This window comes from Diabrotica virgifera, chromosome 4, assembly GCF_917563875.1.
Source record: "Diabrotica virgifera virgifera chromosome 4, PGI_DIABVI_V3a".
Lineage (NCBI taxonomy): Eukaryota > Metazoa > Arthropoda > Insecta > Coleoptera > Chrysomelidae > Diabrotica > Diabrotica virgifera.
In genome coordinates this window covers 91,535,000-91,558,351 of record NC_065446.1, presented here as the reverse complement: position 1 = coordinate 91,558,351, position 23,352 = coordinate 91,535,000, and the positions used below count along the sequence as shown (strand labels likewise).

At 32.3% G+C, this 23,352-nt stretch overlaps 1 protein-coding gene across 1 annotated transcript in view; it reads left to right on the top strand.

Annotated features, from left to right (window-relative positions):
- The first annotated feature begins 14,825 nt into the window (after positions 1-14,825).
- The window catches only part of LOC114327236 (uncharacterized), a 51,933-nt gene continuing 43,406 nt past the window's right edge, over positions 14,826-23,352 (top strand). The window contains exons 1-2 of the mRNA XM_028275781.2: positions 14,826-15,041; positions 15,378-16,170. Of these exons, the coding sequence (XP_028131582.1) occupies positions 15,379-16,170 (792 nt within the window). The 5' untranslated portion in view covers positions 14,826-15,041; position 15,378. The remainder of the gene's footprint in view (positions 15,042-15,377; positions 16,171-23,352) is intronic.

The window sequence follows — 23,352 nt, the reverse complement described above, 5'->3', positions numbered from 1 at the left end:
TTAAAAAAACGAAGTTACAATCAACTTCCGGTATAACCGGAAGTAGCAAAGAGACCAAAATATTTTCATTAAATAGTTCATACCTCAAAACCCCTGTATACCAATTTTAATGATTCTCTTACCTTTAGTTCTTGAGATATTTCTAATAGGCCCTTTATCTGCCTCACCCTATACAGGGTGTTTGGTAAAGAATGGGCCATAGGTTAACCTCAGGTTCCTGAGGTTAAAATAGGCCGATTTAAGCTAACTTACCTTAGTACAAAGTTTATAATAACCGAGATACAGGGTGTCAAAGTTAAACTTTTTTTTTATTATTGAATATTTCCTGACAGGCATCAGATAACAACATGAAATTTGGTATGTGGGGGTTTTTTGGGTCTAGAAAACTAAATTCCCTACCAAAAATGATGTATTGCCCAGAGGGCGTCACATACGCCTTTCAGCACTCGTTTATTACGTTCAATTTTTTTTATCCCTCACTCTGTATAATTTTGACATTAAAATTTTTATTCTCCTATTAGTTTTACTTAAAAAAGGTTTACTTCTTTCATCTCCCTAAACTCAACCGTTTTCGAGATAAACGCATTTTAAATCTGCGATACGCCATGATTTTTAGCATAATATCATTGTAGTTCCACCCGAAAAATAACTTAAAACCATAATAATTGTGCCAGTTCTCAAATTTATATCATTGCATCGCAAATTCCATTTGAAGATATTTGCGATACATTTTTGGATAATTTTATGGTTTTAAGTTATTTTTCGGGTGTAACTACAATGATATGCTAAAAATGATGGTGTATCGCAGATTTAAAATGCGTTTATCTCGAAAACGGTTGAGTTTAGGGAGATGAAAGAAGTACACCTTTTTTAAGTAAAACTAATAGGAGAATAAAAATTTTAATGTCAAAATTATACAGAGCGAGGGATAAAAAAAATTGAACGTAATAAATTAGTGCTGAAAGGCGTATGTGGCGCCCTCTGGACAATACATAATTTTTGGTAGGGAATTTAGTTTTCTCGACCCAAAAAACCCCCACATACCAAATTTCATGTTGTTATCTCATACCTGTCAGGAAATATTCAATAATAAAAAAAAGTTTAACTTTGACACCCTGTATCTCGGTTATTATAAATTTTGTACTGAGGTAAGTTAGCTTAAATCGGCCTATTTTAACCTCAGGAACCTGAAGTTAAGCTATGGCCCATTCTTTACCAAACACCCTGTATATAGTGTACTATTACACGGCATGGAAGCTTGGACGTTAACAGTCAGCTCGTTACGACGTTTAGAGAGCTTTGAGATGTGGGGTGGGTATTTTGTGTTATGCTGAAAATTCCATGGACCGACCACGTTAGAAATAAAGAAGTTTTAAGGCATATGAATAGAGAACGTGAACTTATAGAAATTGTCAAGAAACGTAAAACATCTTAGACACATATTTAGACATGGCAGGTACCTATAACTTCCTTCAGGCAGACGCGACCCGGGTAGACGACAAATAACCTGGCTGCGCAACATCAAAGAATGTACAGGATTAGACTTTCAAAGTTGAATAAGAAAAGCCCAAAATAGAGAAGACTTCACAAGTGTTTTAATGAATCGTACCAAATACATTAGACTATACTATAATCAAATACTATTGACTGTAATACATCCAACTCCCACAGAAATCTGGAAGCACGTTGCTACTAACGCGCTACCGCCACTGTCTGCTTGAAGTGAAACTACGTTTTGAAAATGTAAAATTTGACGTAAACATTCAAATTTAATTTTATAAATTTTTGAATAAAGAGCTAATTTTGCTAAATTAAATTAAAACAAAAATAGTTCAAACACTTATACAAAAACAATAATAAAGCAATTTTATAAATGTAAGGTTAGATTGCTCTGGTTATCACCGCACACCACTAGATGGCTCTATATTGTTTGCTTCCTCAAATTTAATGGGAAATGTCAAGAGTTGTATGTATTACAGTCAATAGTATTTGCTATAATACATCCAACTCCCACAGAAATCTGGAAGCACGTTGCCACTAGCGCCTCTGCGCCGCGCCGGCTTGAGTTGAACTACGTTTTCTCAACGTAAACATACAAATTTAATTTTGTTAATTTTTGGATAATTAATTAGCTAATCTTGGTAAATTGTGTTTGTATTTTTACACAAAATGGCTTATAAAATAGGTTCGGTAAAATGGATTATCAGCAAATAGGTACCTAGGACGGCAACAAAATTAACTAAAAAGTGTATTACTTTGCCTCCATTCACCCAGATGAGAGGGTGTTTAGCTGCAATTTCTTTTTACGAGAAGGCTAACCCCAGACTGTATAGAAAATTTATTTTCTATTATTAGGGCTAAGGATACACCTGATGTGAAATTTAGGTGTAACTTATAAAGAGAGCTTCAGATAAATATAATGATATATTTAAAATGTATTTTCAAAATTATATACAAGAGAGTGTTGAAAATGTTAAATATAATTTAAAATTAGAATGTTACTTAAAATAAACTCTCGAAAATGTATGTAACTACAAATTGTCACAAAACTTTTATAGATAAATATTTTGACCTAATTTTAATCGTATGTAAATAAAATTACCGATAGTAAAAAGGAAAAATTATGTAAATTAAAAAGTAAGAATATAAAATTAAAGAAAATAGCTCACAACTAATCCTATAAAAATACCTTTCTTTTAAATGCATAGTTTGTGGTTATAACCCATACCACTAGATGGCGCTATTTTGTTTGCTTCCACAAAATGAATGGGAAATGTCAAGAGTTGTATGTATTATAGTCTAATGTATTTGATCATACAGTATTGCCCAAAATAAACAGTACTGAAACTGAAACACAGATATATTTTTGTGCGCGCTATCATATTCAAATTAACTAGTATAGACCTGTCAAGTAATCTTTAAATAATTACTTATTAAGGCCAAATTGTTAAAAATGGTGTTAAATACAGAGGAGAAAGTGTTTCTCGTGGAGCATTATTTTCGCTCATACGGAATCGGCCGACGTAATAGTGCAAGTCTGCAACACGTGTGTGATCAATTCACACAAGGCAACGGTTTAATAAACGTTCTAATGCTGTAATTTTCAACAACCTTCAAAATTACAGCATTACTTGGACAACGTTTATTAAACTGTTGTGTGAATTGATCACACACGTATAGCCGACTTGCACTATTACGTCGGCTGATTCCGTATGAGCGAAATTAATGCTCCACGAGAAACACTTTCTCCTCTGCATTTAACACCATTTTTAACAATTAGGCCTTAATAAGTAATTATTTAAAGATTACTCGACAGGTATCTATACTAGTTAATTTGAATATGACAGCGCGCACAAAGATACATCTGTGTTTCAGTTTCAGTACTGTTTATTTTGGGCAATACTGTACTACAATTGTACAAAACTATTAGAAGACCAAACAGTCACACATGCAGTGACTGATCCACAGTAGGCTGGCCCAGAATGGGCGCCTGGAAACAAACTCACCACACGCAAATCAAGCCCAAATTTTGACTGCCAAAAACCCCCTAATGGCAATTTTTTAAAATATCGATCTGTATCCCAAGAGGGTACATTATTTGACAAATCACACCTCCAAAAAGACCAGGGATTCTGAGGGAGGCAACAATTCCCTGAATCAAAGTAGAAAAAACAGAAGAATCAAAAAGCCTATCTCTTTACAAGTAGCAGCATATATTCCAGAAGCCTCTTGTCAGAAGAAATAGGAGTAAATGAAGTCAGAAGAAAAGAAGAAAGCAATTTACAACATTGGAAGCGAAGATACCGTACTGTAGTTCAATCAGTGAGGGTATTTGGCTCTGAATTCCATCCTACTAAATCAATTTGCTTGATTATTTCATTCATAGGAGATTCTGACCAATAGAAAGCTACAGAAATCTAAATTAAATCGTATATTTTTTTGATGATTTTAACTTCCAATCGTATAGTAAGATATTTCACGTGTTTAATTCTGTCCAGTCAGTCCAATCTGTCCAATCAGATCACGTGTTTAATTCTGTCTAATCAGATTAAAATTATACTGAGAATTCTGTAGAAAATTACCGATAGAATTTTTTTAAGTAGATTGTTTCTGTTTAATGGCAACCAGTTTCCTAGTTTTGACAACTGTAACCTTTAAGAAAATATCCATAATATACGTATTAAAAAAATAATCTTACGAATATCACACGACAGTAAGAATAAATAAGAAAATAATGCTTTATTTTTACTCAAATTTGTTGTCATTGGACTTGAGCCCTGCGGGCTCTCGTGTCTATTGCCAGACAACAAATTTTCGAAAAACTGTCGCATTATTTTCAATTTATTCTCACTCTCTTGTGATATTATACCCGATAATTTTTGATAATTTCTCGTCGTCAAGTATATTACGTCAGATGCCCTTCGTTGCTACGAAAAAATACATTCATTGACGTTAATGACAATTAATGTTATCAACAATGTGTTTAACAGTATTAATTTGTACTTACATAAATAAATTACAATAAAATTTTGGTTTTGAACAGTTTTATTCATGAAATAATCGCAACAAATTGTACTCGATCTCTAAAATCTATATAGAATTTTAGAGCTCTTGTGCAATTACTACTGATAATTTCACTGTAAGTATATAGTTCTTTTATCTTGGAGGGGGCTCTCACCACTTCCCGGGGTGGAAAATTTTTGGTTCAAAATAATCACGGAAGTGGCTAGAGAATCTAATTCTAAGCAAAAATTATTCTATAATTTTTTTTGAAAACTCAATACTTATTTTTGAGTAATTCGTGGTTGAAAATTTGCCATTTTCAGTGAAAAATGACACTTTTTTGACGCTTTTTTTTTGCGAATACCTTAATTATAGATCTAACGAAAAAAATTATATAAAACATTTTTGTAGTTTATGAAAAATCAAAGAGATTAATTTCTTCATGCATCTTCTAGTTATGCTACAAACAGAGATATGGTAGGCCAAAAAACATATTGTTTTTGGTGCATGATCAAATCGGTGTATTCAATTTAAAATAACAGAGAAATGGTCGATTTTAGGGGTATAATGCTTAGAATAACTTCTATGCAAAAGACCTTTAAAAAACGAGCACTGTTAAATGTCGGTTACATTCAAACTAAGCTAGATATGGTACAAAAAAAAAATGATGACTAATGTATTTTAAGGAAAAATAAGAAGTATATTTAACCCCTCATCCACCAAAGTTTAAATTCATCGTTTTCCTTCTACAATACCATTTTTTTTTCGTGGAATTTATGGCTTTGGTGAAAACCAATTAGCCAGACTGTTATAGATTATTAATTTGTGTAAAGTGTTTCATTGTATTCTAGCGCTGTGAAAAAATAGCTATTTTTTTCACAGCGTTAGGTCTTCAACCCGGTTCAACACCTTGGAGGTTTAAACCCTCTTTGTGTGTGTTGTTTTTTATTTATTTTTTTTATTTATTTATCTATTTTTTTATTATTTTTTTTGTAATCACGTTTTTTTCATATAATGCTTTACATTTAGTTTCTTTCGCAGAATTGCTTACAAAATTGGTTAGTAATTTTATAATTTTAGTTTACAGTTTATGATGTGTTGATAAAGTACATAAAGGATATAGGTCTGGATCCCGCGTATGAAAAAAAAGTTGATTAATAGCAAGCTGAAAATTTGTTAATAGCTTAAGGGTGTCTAGTCGGATAAGCTTTGATATATGGGAACACTGGAACAGGGGCAGTTTTAATTGTTGAACAGGTTAAAAATTTGGAACGGTCAGACCACGAAAACGGCACATTTATTTTGTCCGACAGAACAGACTTAAACTATCCTAACAGAGATTAAACTCTCATGCAAAAATCAGACTGTTATTTGTCACCTGTCATAATTCCTGTCACTTGACATATTCTACATGTTCCACTCATTAAAACGCCCATTTGGTGATAAAAATAGCAGTCTTATTTTTGCATGAATCTCTGTTCGGAGAGTTTAAGTCTGTTCTGTCGGACAAAATAAATGTACCGTTTTCGTGGTCTGACCGTTCCAAATTTTTAACGTGTTCCACAATTAAAACTTCCCCTGTTCCAATGTTCCCATATATCAAAGTTTGTCCGACTAGACACCCTTAAGCTATTAACAAATTTTCAGCTTGCTATTATTCAACTTTTTTTTCATACGCGGGATCCACACCTAATATCATTATTTCCTGAAAAATTAATGCAATTTAGGTCTATTAGAAGGTTTATCTTGTAGTGAATTAAGTTTTTATATAGTTTATTAATGTTTACATTATTTATTGGATATTTAAGTAAAACATGTACCAATGTAGGTACCCATTTTACCACAACTACAAAGTGGATCGTCTGTAATTTTCATTTTGTACTTATAATAAGGTGTTAGTGCATGGTTAGCACGTATTCGATTTATTGTGGCGACAAAGTTTCTGTTTGGTATTTTGTGAAACCATTCTTTTCTGCGGATTCTTTGCTGGTGTTTACGAAAGTCTGTTCCGCTTGTTGATGCATTGTATAGGTTTTGCCACATCTCATTTATTTTGTTTCTTTGATTTAAGAATAAATCGGATGAGGGTAGTTTAAGATTTAGTTCTTCTCCTGATGTTGAGGCTGTTTTTGCTAAGGCCTCCACCATTTCATTACCTGTTATACCCGCGTGTCCCTTTACCCATAGATATATGACTACTTTATTTTTATATGTATCTCATTATGTAAATACAGGATTTTTGCTTCAATATGATTAACTGATCTATTTATTTTTACATTTTTAAGTTTATCTACTGCACTTTTGCTGTCCTTACATATTATGAATTTGTCGTGGTTAGAGCCGCGAGTATGTATTTCATACCTTGCACTATTATATTGCTGTTAATTCTGCAGTGTATATGGAAGCTTCCTTTGGTAAAATAAATCTTTTGTCAGTATTTTCCTCAAAGTGGTAAAAGGCACAACTGGTATATTCTTTTGACTTTGATCCATCAGTGAATATAGAATCATAGTTTGGCCAGTATTTGTTTTTTGTTTCGTTGAACTTTGTTTGATTGATACTTGCTACTTCTTGACTTTCAAAATAGCAGGTACTGATTTCACGTGAAAAAATTTGTTCAGGAGAGTAAATTAAAGCCGGGGGGAGTCGGTTGGAAAAAAGTATATCTGTAATGTCAGTTATTTTTGAGAAAGTTTCTACTATGAGGGGGGTTTTCTTGAAGTGCCAGTATCTATGGGTCATAACTTGAACTGTTAGTGACTGTATACTATTGAGGTAAGAAGTTTTTTTGGAAATGGTTTTTATCATGAATTTTATGCTCAATAGTTGTCTTCTTAGTTTAAGAGGAGGTTCCACGGCTTCAGCTTGTATGATATTTATGGGCGTTGACTTAAGATATCCCAGGCAAACTCTTAAACATTTATTTTGTTGTATCTCGATTTTATTCAGATGTGTATCTGCTGCTGTTCCATAGAGTTGACTTCGATAATCCATTATTGATCGTACCATTGTTTTGTAGAATAATAAAGCCGTATTTGGGTCTGCTCCCCACTTTGCTCTACAAAACGCTCTTAAAATATTTATAGAATTACTTGTTTTTTTGAAAATTTGGTGGATAGAGTCCTTCCATAATATTTTTCTATCTAGATGCAGACCAAGATATTTTACAGACTTACTAATACAGAGTTTATATTTTCCTATTTTTAATTATCTTTGATTGTTGTTTCTGTTTCTAGAGAAAATACATATATTGGATTTAGACTCGGATATGGAAAGTCCCATGTCGTCTAGGTATTTTTGCATTTGTATGAATTCAGTGTTGATATTTTCTATACATTTGTCCTCTGATTTGTTACTGGTGTAAATAACAACATCATCAGCGTATTGAATAATTTTGGACTTTTGTGATATAACATTCTCTATGTCCATTGTGTACAGGCTGTAGAGGACTGGGCTCAGGATACTACCTTGTGGTAATCCAGATCTACATATTCTTGATTCCGAAATTTCTTGATTTATCTTTAACGAAACTGGTCGATTAGAGCAAGTTGATTTTATGAAGTTGGCAAAGGAGGTTGGTAGACCAATATTGATGAGCTTCTCTTCTAGTATATTTATTTGAACATTATCATATGCTGAAGTTATATCCAAAAATGTGGCCAAAGTGCTGTATTTGTGTGTGAATCCTAGATAGATGTCATTTACTAGTATCGTTAGGGGTTCTAAGGAAGATCTATCCTTTCTCCTCCTTTCTAAAGGCATATTGTGAGTCAGATAGTATTTTTTCATTTTCTAACCAATATTCAAGCCTCTTCCTTATCATTCGTTCCATGGTTTTAAATATACACGATGATAAAAGCTATGGGTCTATATGAATCTGCATTTCCATTCTGTTTTCTAGGTTTTTTGATAGGTACTACGATGTATTCTTTCCACATTGGTGGAAAAGGAATCCTATTTATCCAAATCGAATTGAACAATTCCAACAGGGATTTCTTATTGTCTAAGGGCATTTTATACAACATATTGTATAAAATGTTATCCGCCCTGGGAAATTTATTATTTGTTGATTTAATGCAGGAGTGTTCAAACTTTCTTAACAGTGTGCCACTATCTGTTTATGAAAAGTTAGTCGTGCCACCAGTTAATCCTTTGATTCGACCAACCATGGAAGACGCTCCATCTGTACAAACCGACTCCAATTTCGACCACTCCACTTTGCTACCTTCAATAACATTTTTCACTTGATCCAAGACATCCTGTCCTGTTGTGGAGACCAGTTGGCGCAAATCTAATAGCTCCTCCACAACATCGAAACTATCTGTCACGAAGCGTACAAATATGCTCAACTGCGCATTACCTGTGATGTCACAGCTTTCATCCAAAGCCAGTGAAAAATATTTGCAGTCTCGTAGTCCGCCGATAATTTGTGTTTCAACATCCTGGCCCATATCATCAATTCGGCGCATGACGGTGTTTCTGGACAAAGCGATTTGGTCCACCATATGCTTTATGTTTGAATCACCGACATTTTGAGCGAATATTAGTAAACTATTTTTAATTACCTTTTCTCCGTCGGAATATGGATGGAATATTTGGACGGAATATTTAATGTTAATGCAATGATCAAGTTCCCATAATTGTTATAGTGATTGTAGAAAAGAAGTGTTTCTATTTATGGTAGCTATTTGTTGAGTAATGTTGTATTCAACCCATGGAGGCGAGATTTTTTGTGTGGAATTCGCTTATTCAGTCTTCTTTGCGGTTTATTGGGGGTTTATTTGCTTGTTTTCGGTTTTTATATCGGTTTACTTTGTTCCACACTTATTTAATTGGTGTATTTTGATTTAGAGTTTGGCAATAATTAATCCAGCTTTTTTCTTGGTTTCTTTAAATGTTTGTTAGCTACTGCATCAAGTCTTTTATATTCTGTCAGATTAAAGTGTCACTAATTAAGCAAATTGCCTAGAAATAATTCAATCGTTTATTGTTGAAAGGAGACAAATTACATTTTATAAGTTTTGAGCAAACCGTAAAACACTATTTTAAGCTTTTTTGATTAAATATTTGTTTTTGAGTAAACCTAATTATTTATAGGCTGTTTTATCCTCCTGATGAAAATATTACGATCTTATCTATGATATTTTGTTTGTTACCCACACTTTTCGATTTCATCTTTTTTTATTAGTATTAAAAATATATAGATAATACGATAGGATACGATACGAAGTATATACTACGATAAAATTCCTAAATAGCACAAAGCATCGTCTCTCGACGACATCGCAATGAGTTATATGAGTAAGTCTGCCGTGTATCACCGACGGCGAGCCGAGTATATAAGTCCGCGATCTTTAAACCCGCATACTTAAAGTTTGTGAGTGTATCACACACTTTAAGATTTGGAGCCTGTGTGTAGATCAAGAAAGCTTGTTTTCTGTCTTTAGCAGCTATGTTACAGGTTTCGTTCCACCAATCCTTCGAGCAATGATTTCTATTTTGTGTGTTTGATTTTCGTAAGGGAATTGCTTTGTTGGCAGCTTTGTTAATATAGTCGATAATGCCCATTAGTGATGATTTAGTTCTGTTGCTTCCAGTGTAACGGTGTATACATCCCAATTAGCAGCCTTGAGTCCCCATATAATTATGCTTTGTCTGTTTAATTTGCTCAAGCGGAATATTCCTTCCAAATTGTATGTGTATTGGTAAGTGGTTATAGCCATAAGGCTCTTCTAAAGTAGACCACGTAATTAGTTGTGTCAGATTCTGTGTACCGAGGGTCAATTCTACAGCTGACTTCTTATTGTTTGCTAATGTAGGTGATCCGTCGTTCAAAATTACTAGGTTGCATTGTTCGATAGCTTCCAAAAGAGTATTGCCATAGATATCGTCATATCCATCCTTCCAAGCCAAGCTATGTGCGTTAAAGTCGTCCCCAATTATGAATGATTTTGGAATTTGTTCCAGAAAGTTAATCCACTGTTGTAATGATATTCTAGTTATCGGTTTAAAGTATACTGAAATCAAGTAATTTTTTTATGTATATATGGAAAATTAACTGAGATACAAGTGTGCTCAAAGTTGATTGTAGTTGGAATTGAGACTTCTTGATATATTAGGTCTGATTTTAATAAAATGGCAGAGCCGCCGTAGCCGTCGTCCCAGTCACAGCGAATATTGTTGAAGCCTTTAAAATATAAATTGAATAAAATATATTTGTCTGCTTTAAACCATGTTTCCGGTAGAAGTGCAACGAAATAGTTGCCCCTATCTAGTAAATATGTATATATAGTTAGTTTTATTAGAAACTGCCGAACGGCAGTTCCATTGAAGAATATTTATTGCATGGTTGAGGTCTGAGAATGTGATGACGTGTTTCCATGTTAACGTGTTATGTTAGACGTGTTAATTTGACTAAGTTTTCGAGTTCTTCCTTATCTATATTTATACTTTTTGTTACTAAAACTTTTGTGACAATTTCCATAACTAATTTTAATATTGAATTTATCATGTTCAAGTCTGAAGGAGATGCAGCTGGTTTATTATTAATATTTCTCTTATAGTTAATACTGTCTAATATTCCTCCAGTAGGTAATTAAGATCTAGGGAAAGATATAATTTCATTATGCAAAATTAATGTTGGATTTGGACTATTTGGTCTTAGTCTTTTATGTGTTCGAGAATTAGTACTATTTGAATTATTATTGTAAAATATATTATTTGTTGACATTTTGTTACTTGAATTTGATGGGGGCTGGATGGGTGTATAATTATTGGGATTTAATGGAGGGAAAGTTTTGAGACAGGAGAGGTTTGTAGTTTGTTCCGTATTAATGGATGTTACTTTTGCATAGGAGTTTCTGGGGAACTGTTTGTTGCGTCTTGATAACTAATATTATTGGAAGACATAGCGTCTTTAATAAGTTTTTGACGCTGAAATTTTTAACACGCGCTTAAATTTGTAGTAAAATGATCCCCCGAACAATTAAAACATTTTGGAGTGAGATCGGTCTTTTTACATACTTTTGAGTTGTGGGATTCTTGACATTTATCGCACCTAGCCTTGCTCTTACATTGACCACCTGTATGTCCGTATCGGAGAGAATTAAAGCATAGTAGCACCTTTTGTTTATATGGCTCGACTTCCTTTAGTACCTTGTTGATTGTTACATATTTTGGTAGCACTTGCAACTTAAAACTAACTGTATATGTTTTTGTTGGAATATATTGGGCACCGTTTTCATCTACTTGCCTCCGATTTAATCTTGTGACTTGAAGGACTTCAAATTTACAGTGTAAATCGTACATTTTGATTCTGTTTTTAACATACTCTACTGAAAATTCTGTGGAAATATCTTTTATTACCCTCTCTCTAACTAAAAGAAACTTAGGAGCGTATATTATGTCTAAATTATTGAAGTTATACTTCTTTAGGCACGAGGTTAAATTTTTATTTTGCTGGGCGCATGCGCACACCGACAGTATGGTATGAAACGTTATGAGGGATCTGATTGGGTGTTAAAATCATCTGTCAATAATTGTTCAAATGGAGATTCTGGATAAACAAAATGTTGTGTATATTAGTTTTTATTGTTGTGAGGACAGTTACAAAAAGCAAGTTTATAATTGTAGTGACTTTTAATAGTTTTTAAAAGCAACAGGTACGTACCATATTGTAAATAGGTTTGATCTAGCATCAGTTTCAAACGGTTTGAAACCATCAGCGAATAGTGGACTAGCGCGAGTAGAGGGGATAGCACTGGTAACTGTATTATGTTCTCTTACTGACCAACTGTTTGCTGACGGTTTCTGACTAGTTTGACTATTTGCTAGAACAAACCCAATGTTTCAGTATTGTAATAAAAAGTTACAAATTAGGTAAATACCTATTTAGAAAATGTACCTACCTATCTAGTAGGTAATGCTTTGATTTACATAATTTGATTACCAACAAAAATCTCCATCTAATGTATTGCTTTTTTAGTCTATATTTTGTCGTATTTTAATTCCACAAGAATCAAACTTATTTGATTAAACTAACAGAATAAGCCACTGTCAAAAAATTTTTAAAACGTTTAGTTGCTAGCATAGAGTTATATATTAGTGCTGTTTCACTCTTACGCATAGTAAAGCTGCGACAGTTGTCCTCCCCTTCCGTACCTATAGTCACACTTAATGTCATCTAGTTTCTCGATACAATGTGTTAGAAAGAGATGCCGCAAACCAGTCCATGAGGTCTTGTCGTCAGGAAGCGCGCAAGGTAGGCTCAGTCTATGTTAATATATACGTTTATGAACATGAAGAGAAGTATCCATTCTCAAATGTGGTATCGAGGTAAGGAAAACTCAAATAGGTACCACAAAAAATGTATATTAATAAAAGGTCATAAAAGGACGCGTTTCGGCTCTTCACGAGCCATCATCAGCTTTAAAATACAGGAGCAAAGACGAAAACTGTCCAGACCAGGAAGGAGGAAGAATCTACTAGATTACATTATTTAAGGTTCTATAGGCTTCATTATTTAAAGTTTTAAGTACTGTATTGGACATTAAGTTATATATGAATATAAAAATTCATTAGAAAGATTTTTATGACTTCCACGTTGGGAGGAACCATCTTGCTGTTCGCAACACGTTCGTCTCACGAATGTGATTATGCAAAAAAAATTCATGGGAATATTTCTTCCAACGAACCCGACGTTTTCGCCTTGTCTATGTACCTAATCATTACATACTGTTTCTTTTTTAATGATGATTAGTTCTAATTATTGGATAAAAGTTTAGGAAACGCCATTTTCTTTTTTTTTTTAGGAACAAATTTTATTTGAAAAACATTGTTTTGTAACAATTTTTTAACCACTCTGATACTCGTAGAAATCCAATCTCGAAATTCGTAATCAGCTGCCAAAAATACATTAAAAAAACTTAAGCTGGACCGATCAGAATTAAAAAGGCACCTAACTGTCCCCTAGACTTACCCGTTATGTCCACGCCTATGGTTTCAGGGGATTTGAAGAATGATCAAATGTCGGCAATCATGGTTGCCTATATTTTTTTATTGTATTTTCTGAGTATCAACTCCTTATTTCCTGTCTTTACTTACACTGCATTATTGATATTTTCTAACTAGATCGGGTCATTCTACTTTGCATCATTTGATGCTAATAGTTCTTTATATTTAATTTTCAATACATCACTGCGCAATTTGGGTAACTCTGCGCAATTTCTTATAAAATTTACGCACGCAAGACGCAAGTTTCATTATATTTTTATGAGGCTATTTATTACGTAGATAATAAACAAGAAGTGGTGTTAATCACAACTTTTCATTTTCAGAAATGTTTTTTATTTGAAGTTCTCAATAAGTTATGTAACGCTTCCTTTTTCACATTTTATTTAATTTCGGTGCTGCATGTGTAACGGCGGCATAAAACGTGGAGTAGGTAGTTACCACGTTTAGAAAGTAGTCCTCGCAAATGTAGTCGTGGATTAAAAACTAGAAAACTACCTATTTTTTGCGGATTGACGATATATGTATACATTATTTCAAACGTTTTTTGCAACTGCTTTTTTGGTGCGTTTAACTTTAATACAGCATTGTCGAAAGCACTCATCGACCTGTAATCTTTTGTTTAAGTGCATTTAACAAATATGGCAGATATATTATGTTCGGTTTCTGTCAATATTATTCATTAAATTTAGTTTCCTCCTACGTTTGTATAAAATATATTTTGATAATTTACCGTTTTTGATCTTTAGATTGTTTCTTATGAGAGCGCCATTTAATAAGACGCAGACAAGACTGTAAAAAAACAACTTCTGAATCATTTAAGACATTTATTCAGCACAGTTATAATGCCTACCTACACAGCGTCATACCTTTGCATATCCAACGATTTTAATGCTCGCTAAATGCGACAGGTGTTATTACACACTACTTACTTGGGTGCGTCACAATAAAAGAAAGAGGAACTATGAGAAAAGGGAATAATTAAAGCTTTGTCGCATTTCTTGTGAGGCTTGTCTGATTAGAAAACTTGATTAGATAACAATATTGTTACTGCTATTAGCAGAAAACAAGTTGTTCAACTTAACTTTAAACAATCAATTAAATTTTAATGTAAATAAATCTTTTCCTTCTTTATAGTTTGGCTAAGTGCGCGCGCAATCCAGTCAAATGCTCAACAACCCTGTCGCAACTTGAACCTGTATCCCGTGTCGCCTCGTTGCCACATGCTCAATACATCATTAAATCTGGATATAATCACAACGTTGTGTATTATAGGGTTATCAGTTTTTATTGAAGGTCGACGAACATTTGGCAACGATGTTTTGTCGGCCGCTGCGATATTCTTCTTGCAAGTTGCGTGTGTAGATGCGGTCCGGTTATCTTTCAGTTTTTTAATAAATACCTGTGACGGACATAGTTATAAAGTGCTTAGAATATTAGAGTGAATACTTGTGAGTCGAATTAGCTTTCCAGTGAAGAGCTTCCAGGCCAAATAGACCCAATATCAGGGAAAAATACAACGTGATCAGGTAGTTTCAGTTTTTGCATGCCACCGCTGTGCGCGCAAAAGAGCGTGTGTCTTTATACGAGTTTGTTTCAATACTTCAAACCTAACTATTTAATACAATTCATTTTTCTGTTTTATGATTATCTGTAGATTAAAATATTAACTATAAATTATCGCATCCATGAAAAACTTATATTCTATGATAAGATTAATTTTTTTTCTTAAAGCGCACGGTATATATACACGTACATGCTTTTATATATCTTTTTGTTTGTGAGGTTGTGTAGTCGCGAATGTCAGTATCGATAATTTAGATTTTAGATTTTTAATTGTATTAAAACAAATGTTTATTTATTAGGATGTCATCAGTAAGAAATAGGGAACGAATTTTGGAAGCGATTGACCAGTTGCGGCGTCGAAAAGCACGTCCTGATGTTCAACGAATATGTAATTATTTATTTCGCCGGTACGCAATTAATTCTGTAGAAGCGAGACAAGATTTGGATTTGTGTGTTGCTAATAATTACGTGCTTAAAGTTGAATACAAGAACAACATTAGCTATCGCAATGCTGCAAAAAAGCACGCGCATATGCGACAGAAAGTTTTACTTCCGAAAAAACCAACATCTACGCAAGGCAACGCAAATGATGTACGATATAAAATAAATCGGCAATTTAATGAATTATTAACTAACGCTTTTGGAGAACTTATTGTTGAGGAGCCTGATTATTTAGAGATGGGAATTCCAAGCACCGAAATAATTAACAACATATTGGCGAAAGACAGCGTCAGATATACAAAAAAGTATATCAGCATATTATTAGAAAAAGAAGTGGAAGCGGGTGGTTTGATTAAGTTAGAAACTGGCAATTATCTTATGGGACCTTCCAAAGCTGAAGATAATGAGAAAGAGAAGGAAATAGGTTGGAAAAAGGTGAATGTGATTCAAAGGAATGACGTGAACGGTGGACAGTCGCAATCAAATAATCGAAACAATCCCGATCAATTCTGCATGCAAGTAAAAAAGAAGAAACATCCCCATTATACAAGTGAAATGAAGACTGATAGCTACGAAAATATGGATTCATCAACAAATTCTGCTGACGAAAAAAAGTCAGATGCATCACAAAGAATTGGAGGTAGACGAAAGGTTAGTGTACTTTCATAAATATTTGTGTCATCTGTCAGTGCTTTATTCATAAAATGTGCATTCATGTGCATTTAAGTACCTACAATTATTTTTCCCCGATGATTAGGGAACTCCTAAACATTCTATCTGTTACGTTGCCAAGTTTACAGTTTTTCCGGACAATAATAATTACGCTCTACTTATGCCGTTGTTTAATATTGACTCCGAATTATATAAAATAGAATATTTAAGTAAACACCGTTTTAACGTAACAGTTTTCTCTGAACTAAATATAATACGAAATTTATCCTTCTTTCCATTTCTTTTATAAGCAACATAATATTATTATGTATTTCTTGTTTATTTGATAAAAATTACGAAAGTATATTAAATTTCGTATTAAAATGATCTTAACAATTTTGATTGTAAATTAAATGAACTATTATTGAAAATATATGATAATCCCTTTTAATATTTACATTAAATTTACATTTAAATTATCAAAAACTTTTTTAAGAAAAATTTGTAAACTTGGCATCAGCCGAGATGTCATTTTACGTTCCCGAATAGTTCCGAATTCCGAATATAAATGCATTAAGTGTAAATTTTCTTATTTAAATTTTTAGTTAGTGGCTAGTTGTTCATAAATTAGAAAAAAATGTCCAAATATAAAGTAAAGTATATCCCTTTACATAATTATCTTAAACATGTATGAATTATCACAGATATTAAGTAATATTTTAATGTGACAATAATAGTTTATATGTGACCCAATTTAACAATTAATAAATCTATGAGAATGGACTTAAATGAAATTATTTTTAAAAAATATATTAGTTTCTACTTATTTTTTATAATTCAAAATGTAGTTAAATAATTCCATAACTTGACTTTCAAAATTAAAATTTACATTTGAGGTTATTTTGTCCATTTTTAAAATCCATTAATTGATTTTATCTATCTTTTTTGATAACATTTCTAATACCGTTTTTCACATTATGTCCCGATTTGGAAAATTAATCTTTTTAGCTGAGCCTCTATAATTTCTTTCCTCACAAGTTCCTTCTGCTCCCATTCGTTCCCTCATTCATAAATAAACAAGGGATCATATCATAAAACAGGTAGATCCCTTGTTGATGGAATTTTACACCTCGAAGAATACCTCCCTGTGAAGCTGAATATTAATGACTATTAGTTCAATTGCACTGGTATAAATCTGTTTTGTAACTACAGTAGAACGTCAATAATCCGGATTAATTGGGACCGGACCCCATCCGGATTATCAAATTATCCGGATTATCAAAATTACCTTAAAAAAGGCCAATATACACATTTAAGTACAAAAAGCATTTTAAAATTTTATATGTCCTCTTATACAGTAAAGGTTCTAGAGGTGAAATTAATCAAAACACTTTTTTATGTTCAAACACTGTATTGTAATTTATATAATAGCACAATGTGTACAGTAAAAACATCAGACACTATTTAACTTAAAAAAAAACTAGGTTTTTGAACTGCGGTAGTGGTTCCTTTTTTCGCAGCTAATTCCTTAATTCGTTTTAAAATAATCAGATATTTTTGCTACATACACATCCGGATTGTTGACGGTCCGGATTTTTGACGTCTGGATTATCGACGTTCTACTGTAAATATATCGTCTTTTGTTGCAGTTTAAATGTATTTTTGTCTTGGTGATATAGTAATACTTAAACTGTTGATATCTACATAAAATGTAACTACAGTCCGTACAATATACAGTCCATCCAATATACTTAACGTTGCATGTCATTATCTATGTCAGAAATAAGTTGACATTGTTGCCCAATTACAAAAAAATATTTAATTCATTTTAAATCAAATATATCACATGATTTTTACTAAAGTGGATTATATGTACAACAAAACAAATTAATAATCAATGTAAATAAATAAAAACTTTAGAAATAGAAAACAAGAATTAAGTTATAATCTTACGTTACAGTAAATAATAAAAACAGTAAATAAAATAAAACAAATATAGTAGAACCTCGATATAACGAATCTGAAGGGTCCGAAAGAAAATTGGTTATATCGGGAATTTTTCAATAACGGGGTTCGCTATATCGAGGTTAAATGCACCCAATATTCGTTAAAAAAGGGTTCTTAAATCTGAATAGTACAGGTATTGATCACAGTGTAAACAAACACCAGTGTCAATGCTGCACTGACTGACTGATAGTTGTAGGGTAGGGGGCAGGAAACAGGACCAATTGTTTTCATGTCTCAACTTGTCTGTGAGTCGCTACTACCTATATCTACTCACCTACGCTAAACCGAGGTTTGGAACAGAGAAATGCGTAATACAGGGGTTGTGTGTATTATATAGGGATTTGCTACACTCGATATTCATTATACAGAGGTTTTAATTTATCTCTGCAAATCATAAAAATTCGTTATATCGAGGGTTAAAATCGAGATAATTCATTATATAGGGGTATTTTTTACATCGAATATTATGGACGTTTGAAGGGGATTTAAAAAAATTCGTTATATCGGGGTTCGTTATATCGGGACTCCACTGTACTTACAGCAAAGAATAAAAACAAATATGAAGTGTCATCACCGCAACTGTCAAATAAATGTTACCAATTTATGCCAAAACGTCACCTTTGTTCAATAGCAGTTAGAGTGTAATCCGAACAAGTGTGCTTTATAAAAACGCTTTATATTTCACTTATACAAATTAAATGAAACAAGTTAGTTCCTTTAAATGCACATTAATAGAAATCTTCCAATATTAGTTCTACGCGCATATAATAAAATATGTTTAGTGGCTGTAACTCCCGTGTACTCGGCTAAATGATTTTAAGAAGGAACGGACCTACCGCCTAAATATTTCGTGTTGGTATCATGTGACCTCACGGGCTATGACGTGGATGACATGCAACGGTAATCTTATTGGACGGACTGTAGATACTGTTGCACATCATTATCTATGTCAGAGATCTAAGTTGACATTGTTGCCAAAGTATAAAAAAATCCTGAATTTATTTTAAATCAAATATATGGGCCATTCCACGAACATAGGCCTGTTTTGGATTACTTCGACAACGAATATTTTACTGTGCAACATAACAAGTAGGAAAGTAAATGGCGCTAATAATTATTCCAATAAACAACAATGTAATTTGCAATTTACTTTCGTTCTTCTTATTTTGCACAGTAAAATATTCGTTATCGAAGTAATCCAAAACAGGCGTATGTTCGTGGAATAGGGTATATCACATAATCATTGCAGAAGTGGATTATACAACAAAACAAATTAATATTCAATGTAAATAAATAAAAAAAATAGAAATAGAAAACAAGAATTAAAAAATAATAATATTGTGTTAAAAACAATTTGAGCCGCTTGTGGAATAAACAAAAACAACACTTTTTTCATTACTTATTTATTTTGAAATGTTTTGTTTTTTGTTACAACTAAATTTTCAAATGTTAAGTAATCAATCTTTTTTCTTCAGCTTTATTTAAGTTTCGGTTTTCTGATCAATAGCTATAGATAGAGATCGATTTCCTTTCCAAACATTTCTAATTTAGTAATTCCTGCGTGTTTGTTTGTTTGTCCCATGTCCCATAAGCAGTTGGAAATTTTGGTTTTTTAAATCGTTTGAAGAGTAAATAAGGACTTTTGGTTATGAACATTTATTTTAGGTGATTGTATTATTTGATTTTCGTGAATTTGTGAGGTAAGAATATCAAAATATTAAGATATTTACTCTCAGTGTTCATGTTTTAAGGTTATGTTATTGTTTGAGTAAAACTATTTTTTTACTGTATTTCCTTGTATTTTTTTGTTGTTTTTATCAGGGTTATTTTAAAATAAATCGTTCAATTTATTTATTAAGTTGAAAAATATTTGAATTAATGTTTTATTCGTTAATGTCAACAGTAGAATGGGGCTATTATTATCACGTTCCTGCTCAAAATAATGAATCAAAAAGCTACCATCTCTTTACAACGACTATTTAACTTCGTATGTGACATGTTGGAATTAACACAATTTTGTTCTAAAAAGAACAGATTTTATTTAATATGTAAAAATATACAATAAGAGATATGTATTAAACTTCAAAATTAAAAATAATAAAGTAAACAAATCTGAAGTGTCAACACTGCAACTGTCAAATAAGTGTTACCAATTTATATGCCAAAATATCACCTTCCTTCGATTACAGTTACAGTGTGTTCAAAAACAAAAATATAGTCTATATGGAGGGAGCTGGAAAAGAGTACTCATTACCACTAAATCTTCGCATTGGCACACTGTGGTTCCAAATTCTGAAAATGTGGTCATGAACCTTTAAAAGCTTATATTGTTCATACACTTCGGAATTACTTTCGTACTCAAGGGTTTTTGGTGTTGCTGATTTCATATTATAAGGGACTTTTGAAATTGCTGATTACGAATACAACTTTTTTTTGAAGTACAATATTCAGAAACTATTACTTATGTACAACTGCCAAGAACAACTCAACATCTGCCAGAATCGTCTAATATGCATCATTTCACACTTTTGTTTCAAACAACTGCCAGCAATGCAAAGGCAGTGGAAGGCATCTAAACCAATGTGATTCTGTATTTTCTTACTGTACATATTGAGATTAATAAACCTTAGTCACAGAACTATGCAGAACTCTGTACTTTTTGAATGTATCTTTACAAAATTTTGATTAGTTCAAGTACTAATATTTTTATTCATTAACAAAAAAATGTTATGCATTTATTGTTATCAAATCTTAAGTCAACTTATATCTTACATTAATACACTTAATCTGCTTTACATCTTTAAAGCAAAGAATCTGCTTTACAGCGATATTCACAAAACGTTTTACAGCATTTTCAATTTCAATATACAGTGAGCACGTAAAGGTTGGAATAAATTCATTTTCTCGAGAATGAATGATTTTGGAAAAAAATCCTGAAACAGGTCAATTTTTATTTTTAAATTACCACTTTTTACCATATATATTATACTAATGACGTCATCCATATGGGCGTGATGACGTCATGGATAATTTTTTTAGATGAAAATAGTGATCGTGTGATAGCTTATTTGAAAGGTAATTCAATTCTATATTCAGTAATATAAACATTAACATAATTATTTATACAGGGTGTCCAAAAAATTTTTTTTGAATTAAATTTATTGACATAAAAAGAAGAATGTGTGTAATTTATTTAATTCAAAATTCATTTTATTGCTATCAGAAAACAGGAAAAAATGTTTATTTGGCAAATAAATATTGTGTTTTGCTTAAATTCAATATTAAAGCAGCCACCCACCAGCCTCGTGACAGTTTAAACATTTAATTTAAGCGAAAAGCCATAATCATTTTTCAAATAAACATTTTTTTCTGTTTTCTGAGAGCAGTAAAATTCATTTTGAATTAAATAAATTACATACATTCTTCTTTTTGTCAATAAATCTAATCCAAAAAAAAATTTTTTTGACACCCTGTATAAATAATTATGTTAATGTTTATATTACTGAATAGAGAATTGAATTACCTTTCAAATGAGCTATCTCACGACCCCCATTCTCATTTAAAAAATCATCGATTACGTCATCACGCCCAGATGGGTGACGTCACTAGTATGATATATATGCCAAAAAGTCGTAATTTAAAAATAAAAATTGACCTGTTTTGGGATTTTTTTCCAAAATCGTCCATTCTCGAGAAAATGAATATATTCCAACCTTAAGTGCTCACTGTATATGTTACGGTTGTTGTGATAAATCCGGTCTGTATTAATAATTACCGGTAAATATTAATAATAACCGTAGCAGCTGGTTAATGTGATTAATAATGCCTTTATAATTAGATTTACCGGTTATTATTAATACTTTCCTAACAATTCTGGTTAATGTAATAAAAACGCATTTTGGGCTTCACTATTTGTTTATTTATGAAATTTGATACTAAATTTAAACACTTAAACAGAATTTACCAATAAAAAAACTCAATTAGACACCTTATAAGTAAAAACAAACTCATACACACGCATTAGGCTTTAAGTTACTAGACTATAATTACTTGTTTTTATAGGAAAGGCTGTTGTGGAACTTAGTATTACAAAAAACGCTTAATTTTTTGCGTTTGCAACATTTTTAATTGTATTGCCCACTATAATTGCAGTGGCGTATTCCTTGACTGCCTAAATTCGAATCTTTACAACGCATTCACTGAGACTTATTTCAGTATCAGGCGCTTAATTGACAGAAATAAGTGTTCCCTTGCAGGTGGTAAATTCGTTTCTTGCATTAAGTTGGTTCAAAATACTATGCTTATTGCCTAGTTTGTATAGCTTTTCATCTATAACAGAAATAATAATGGCAATAATGTTTCGGCTATAGGCTTTAGCTCTATCAACTTCTGGAATTCGCACTCTAACACTTTGACCTACTTTTTCAACAGGGAATCTATTATTAGAATGCTTTAACATTATGTCAGATTATTTTACAAGTGACTGTTTAGCAAGATGCCGAGTCTTCTGAATTTTTTTTTGAAGTTTTGTCAATTGCAGTGCCATCTTCTTCGTCTCCCTCCTTTTCTTTAACGCCAATACTGGCATTGTCTTCCTCATTGACAGCAATTATCTCACACGCATTATGTTCTATTGGACTGTTAGTGTTACCAGTATCTTCAATATTCGCCAACTGGGAATCCTCGGTTGAACTATTGAGTTTCATATCACCAGGGTGCTTTGCTCCACCATCAGCGTCATCAGAATGATCTGCTATTGATAAAGTAGCAGGAGGTAAGGATGTTTTTAATCCTACTTTAGCCTTATGTATTTAATACATTAAATAGTCTATTACACAGTGGCCGATTCTGACTACAGATTGACTAACTCTGTGTATGCGCTATGCGCCGTATTTAACTTGGGTATGTCACAGTGACTAATAAACCTCCCTACACTCCGCAAGCTTCTACGCACTTAACGGTATTGCAATTTATCACATTTACTGTTCTAATCCGGGATTTATTAATAATTACCGGTCGATGTGAATAATTTTGGCATATTTATTACTTTTACTTAGCTATTTGGTTTGTATTACTAGTAACCGGTAATTAATAAAATAATTTCCAATTAATCATACTTACTGTAACATATACATTATTTTTCACTCACTTGGCTCACTTTCAGTATAATCCTTA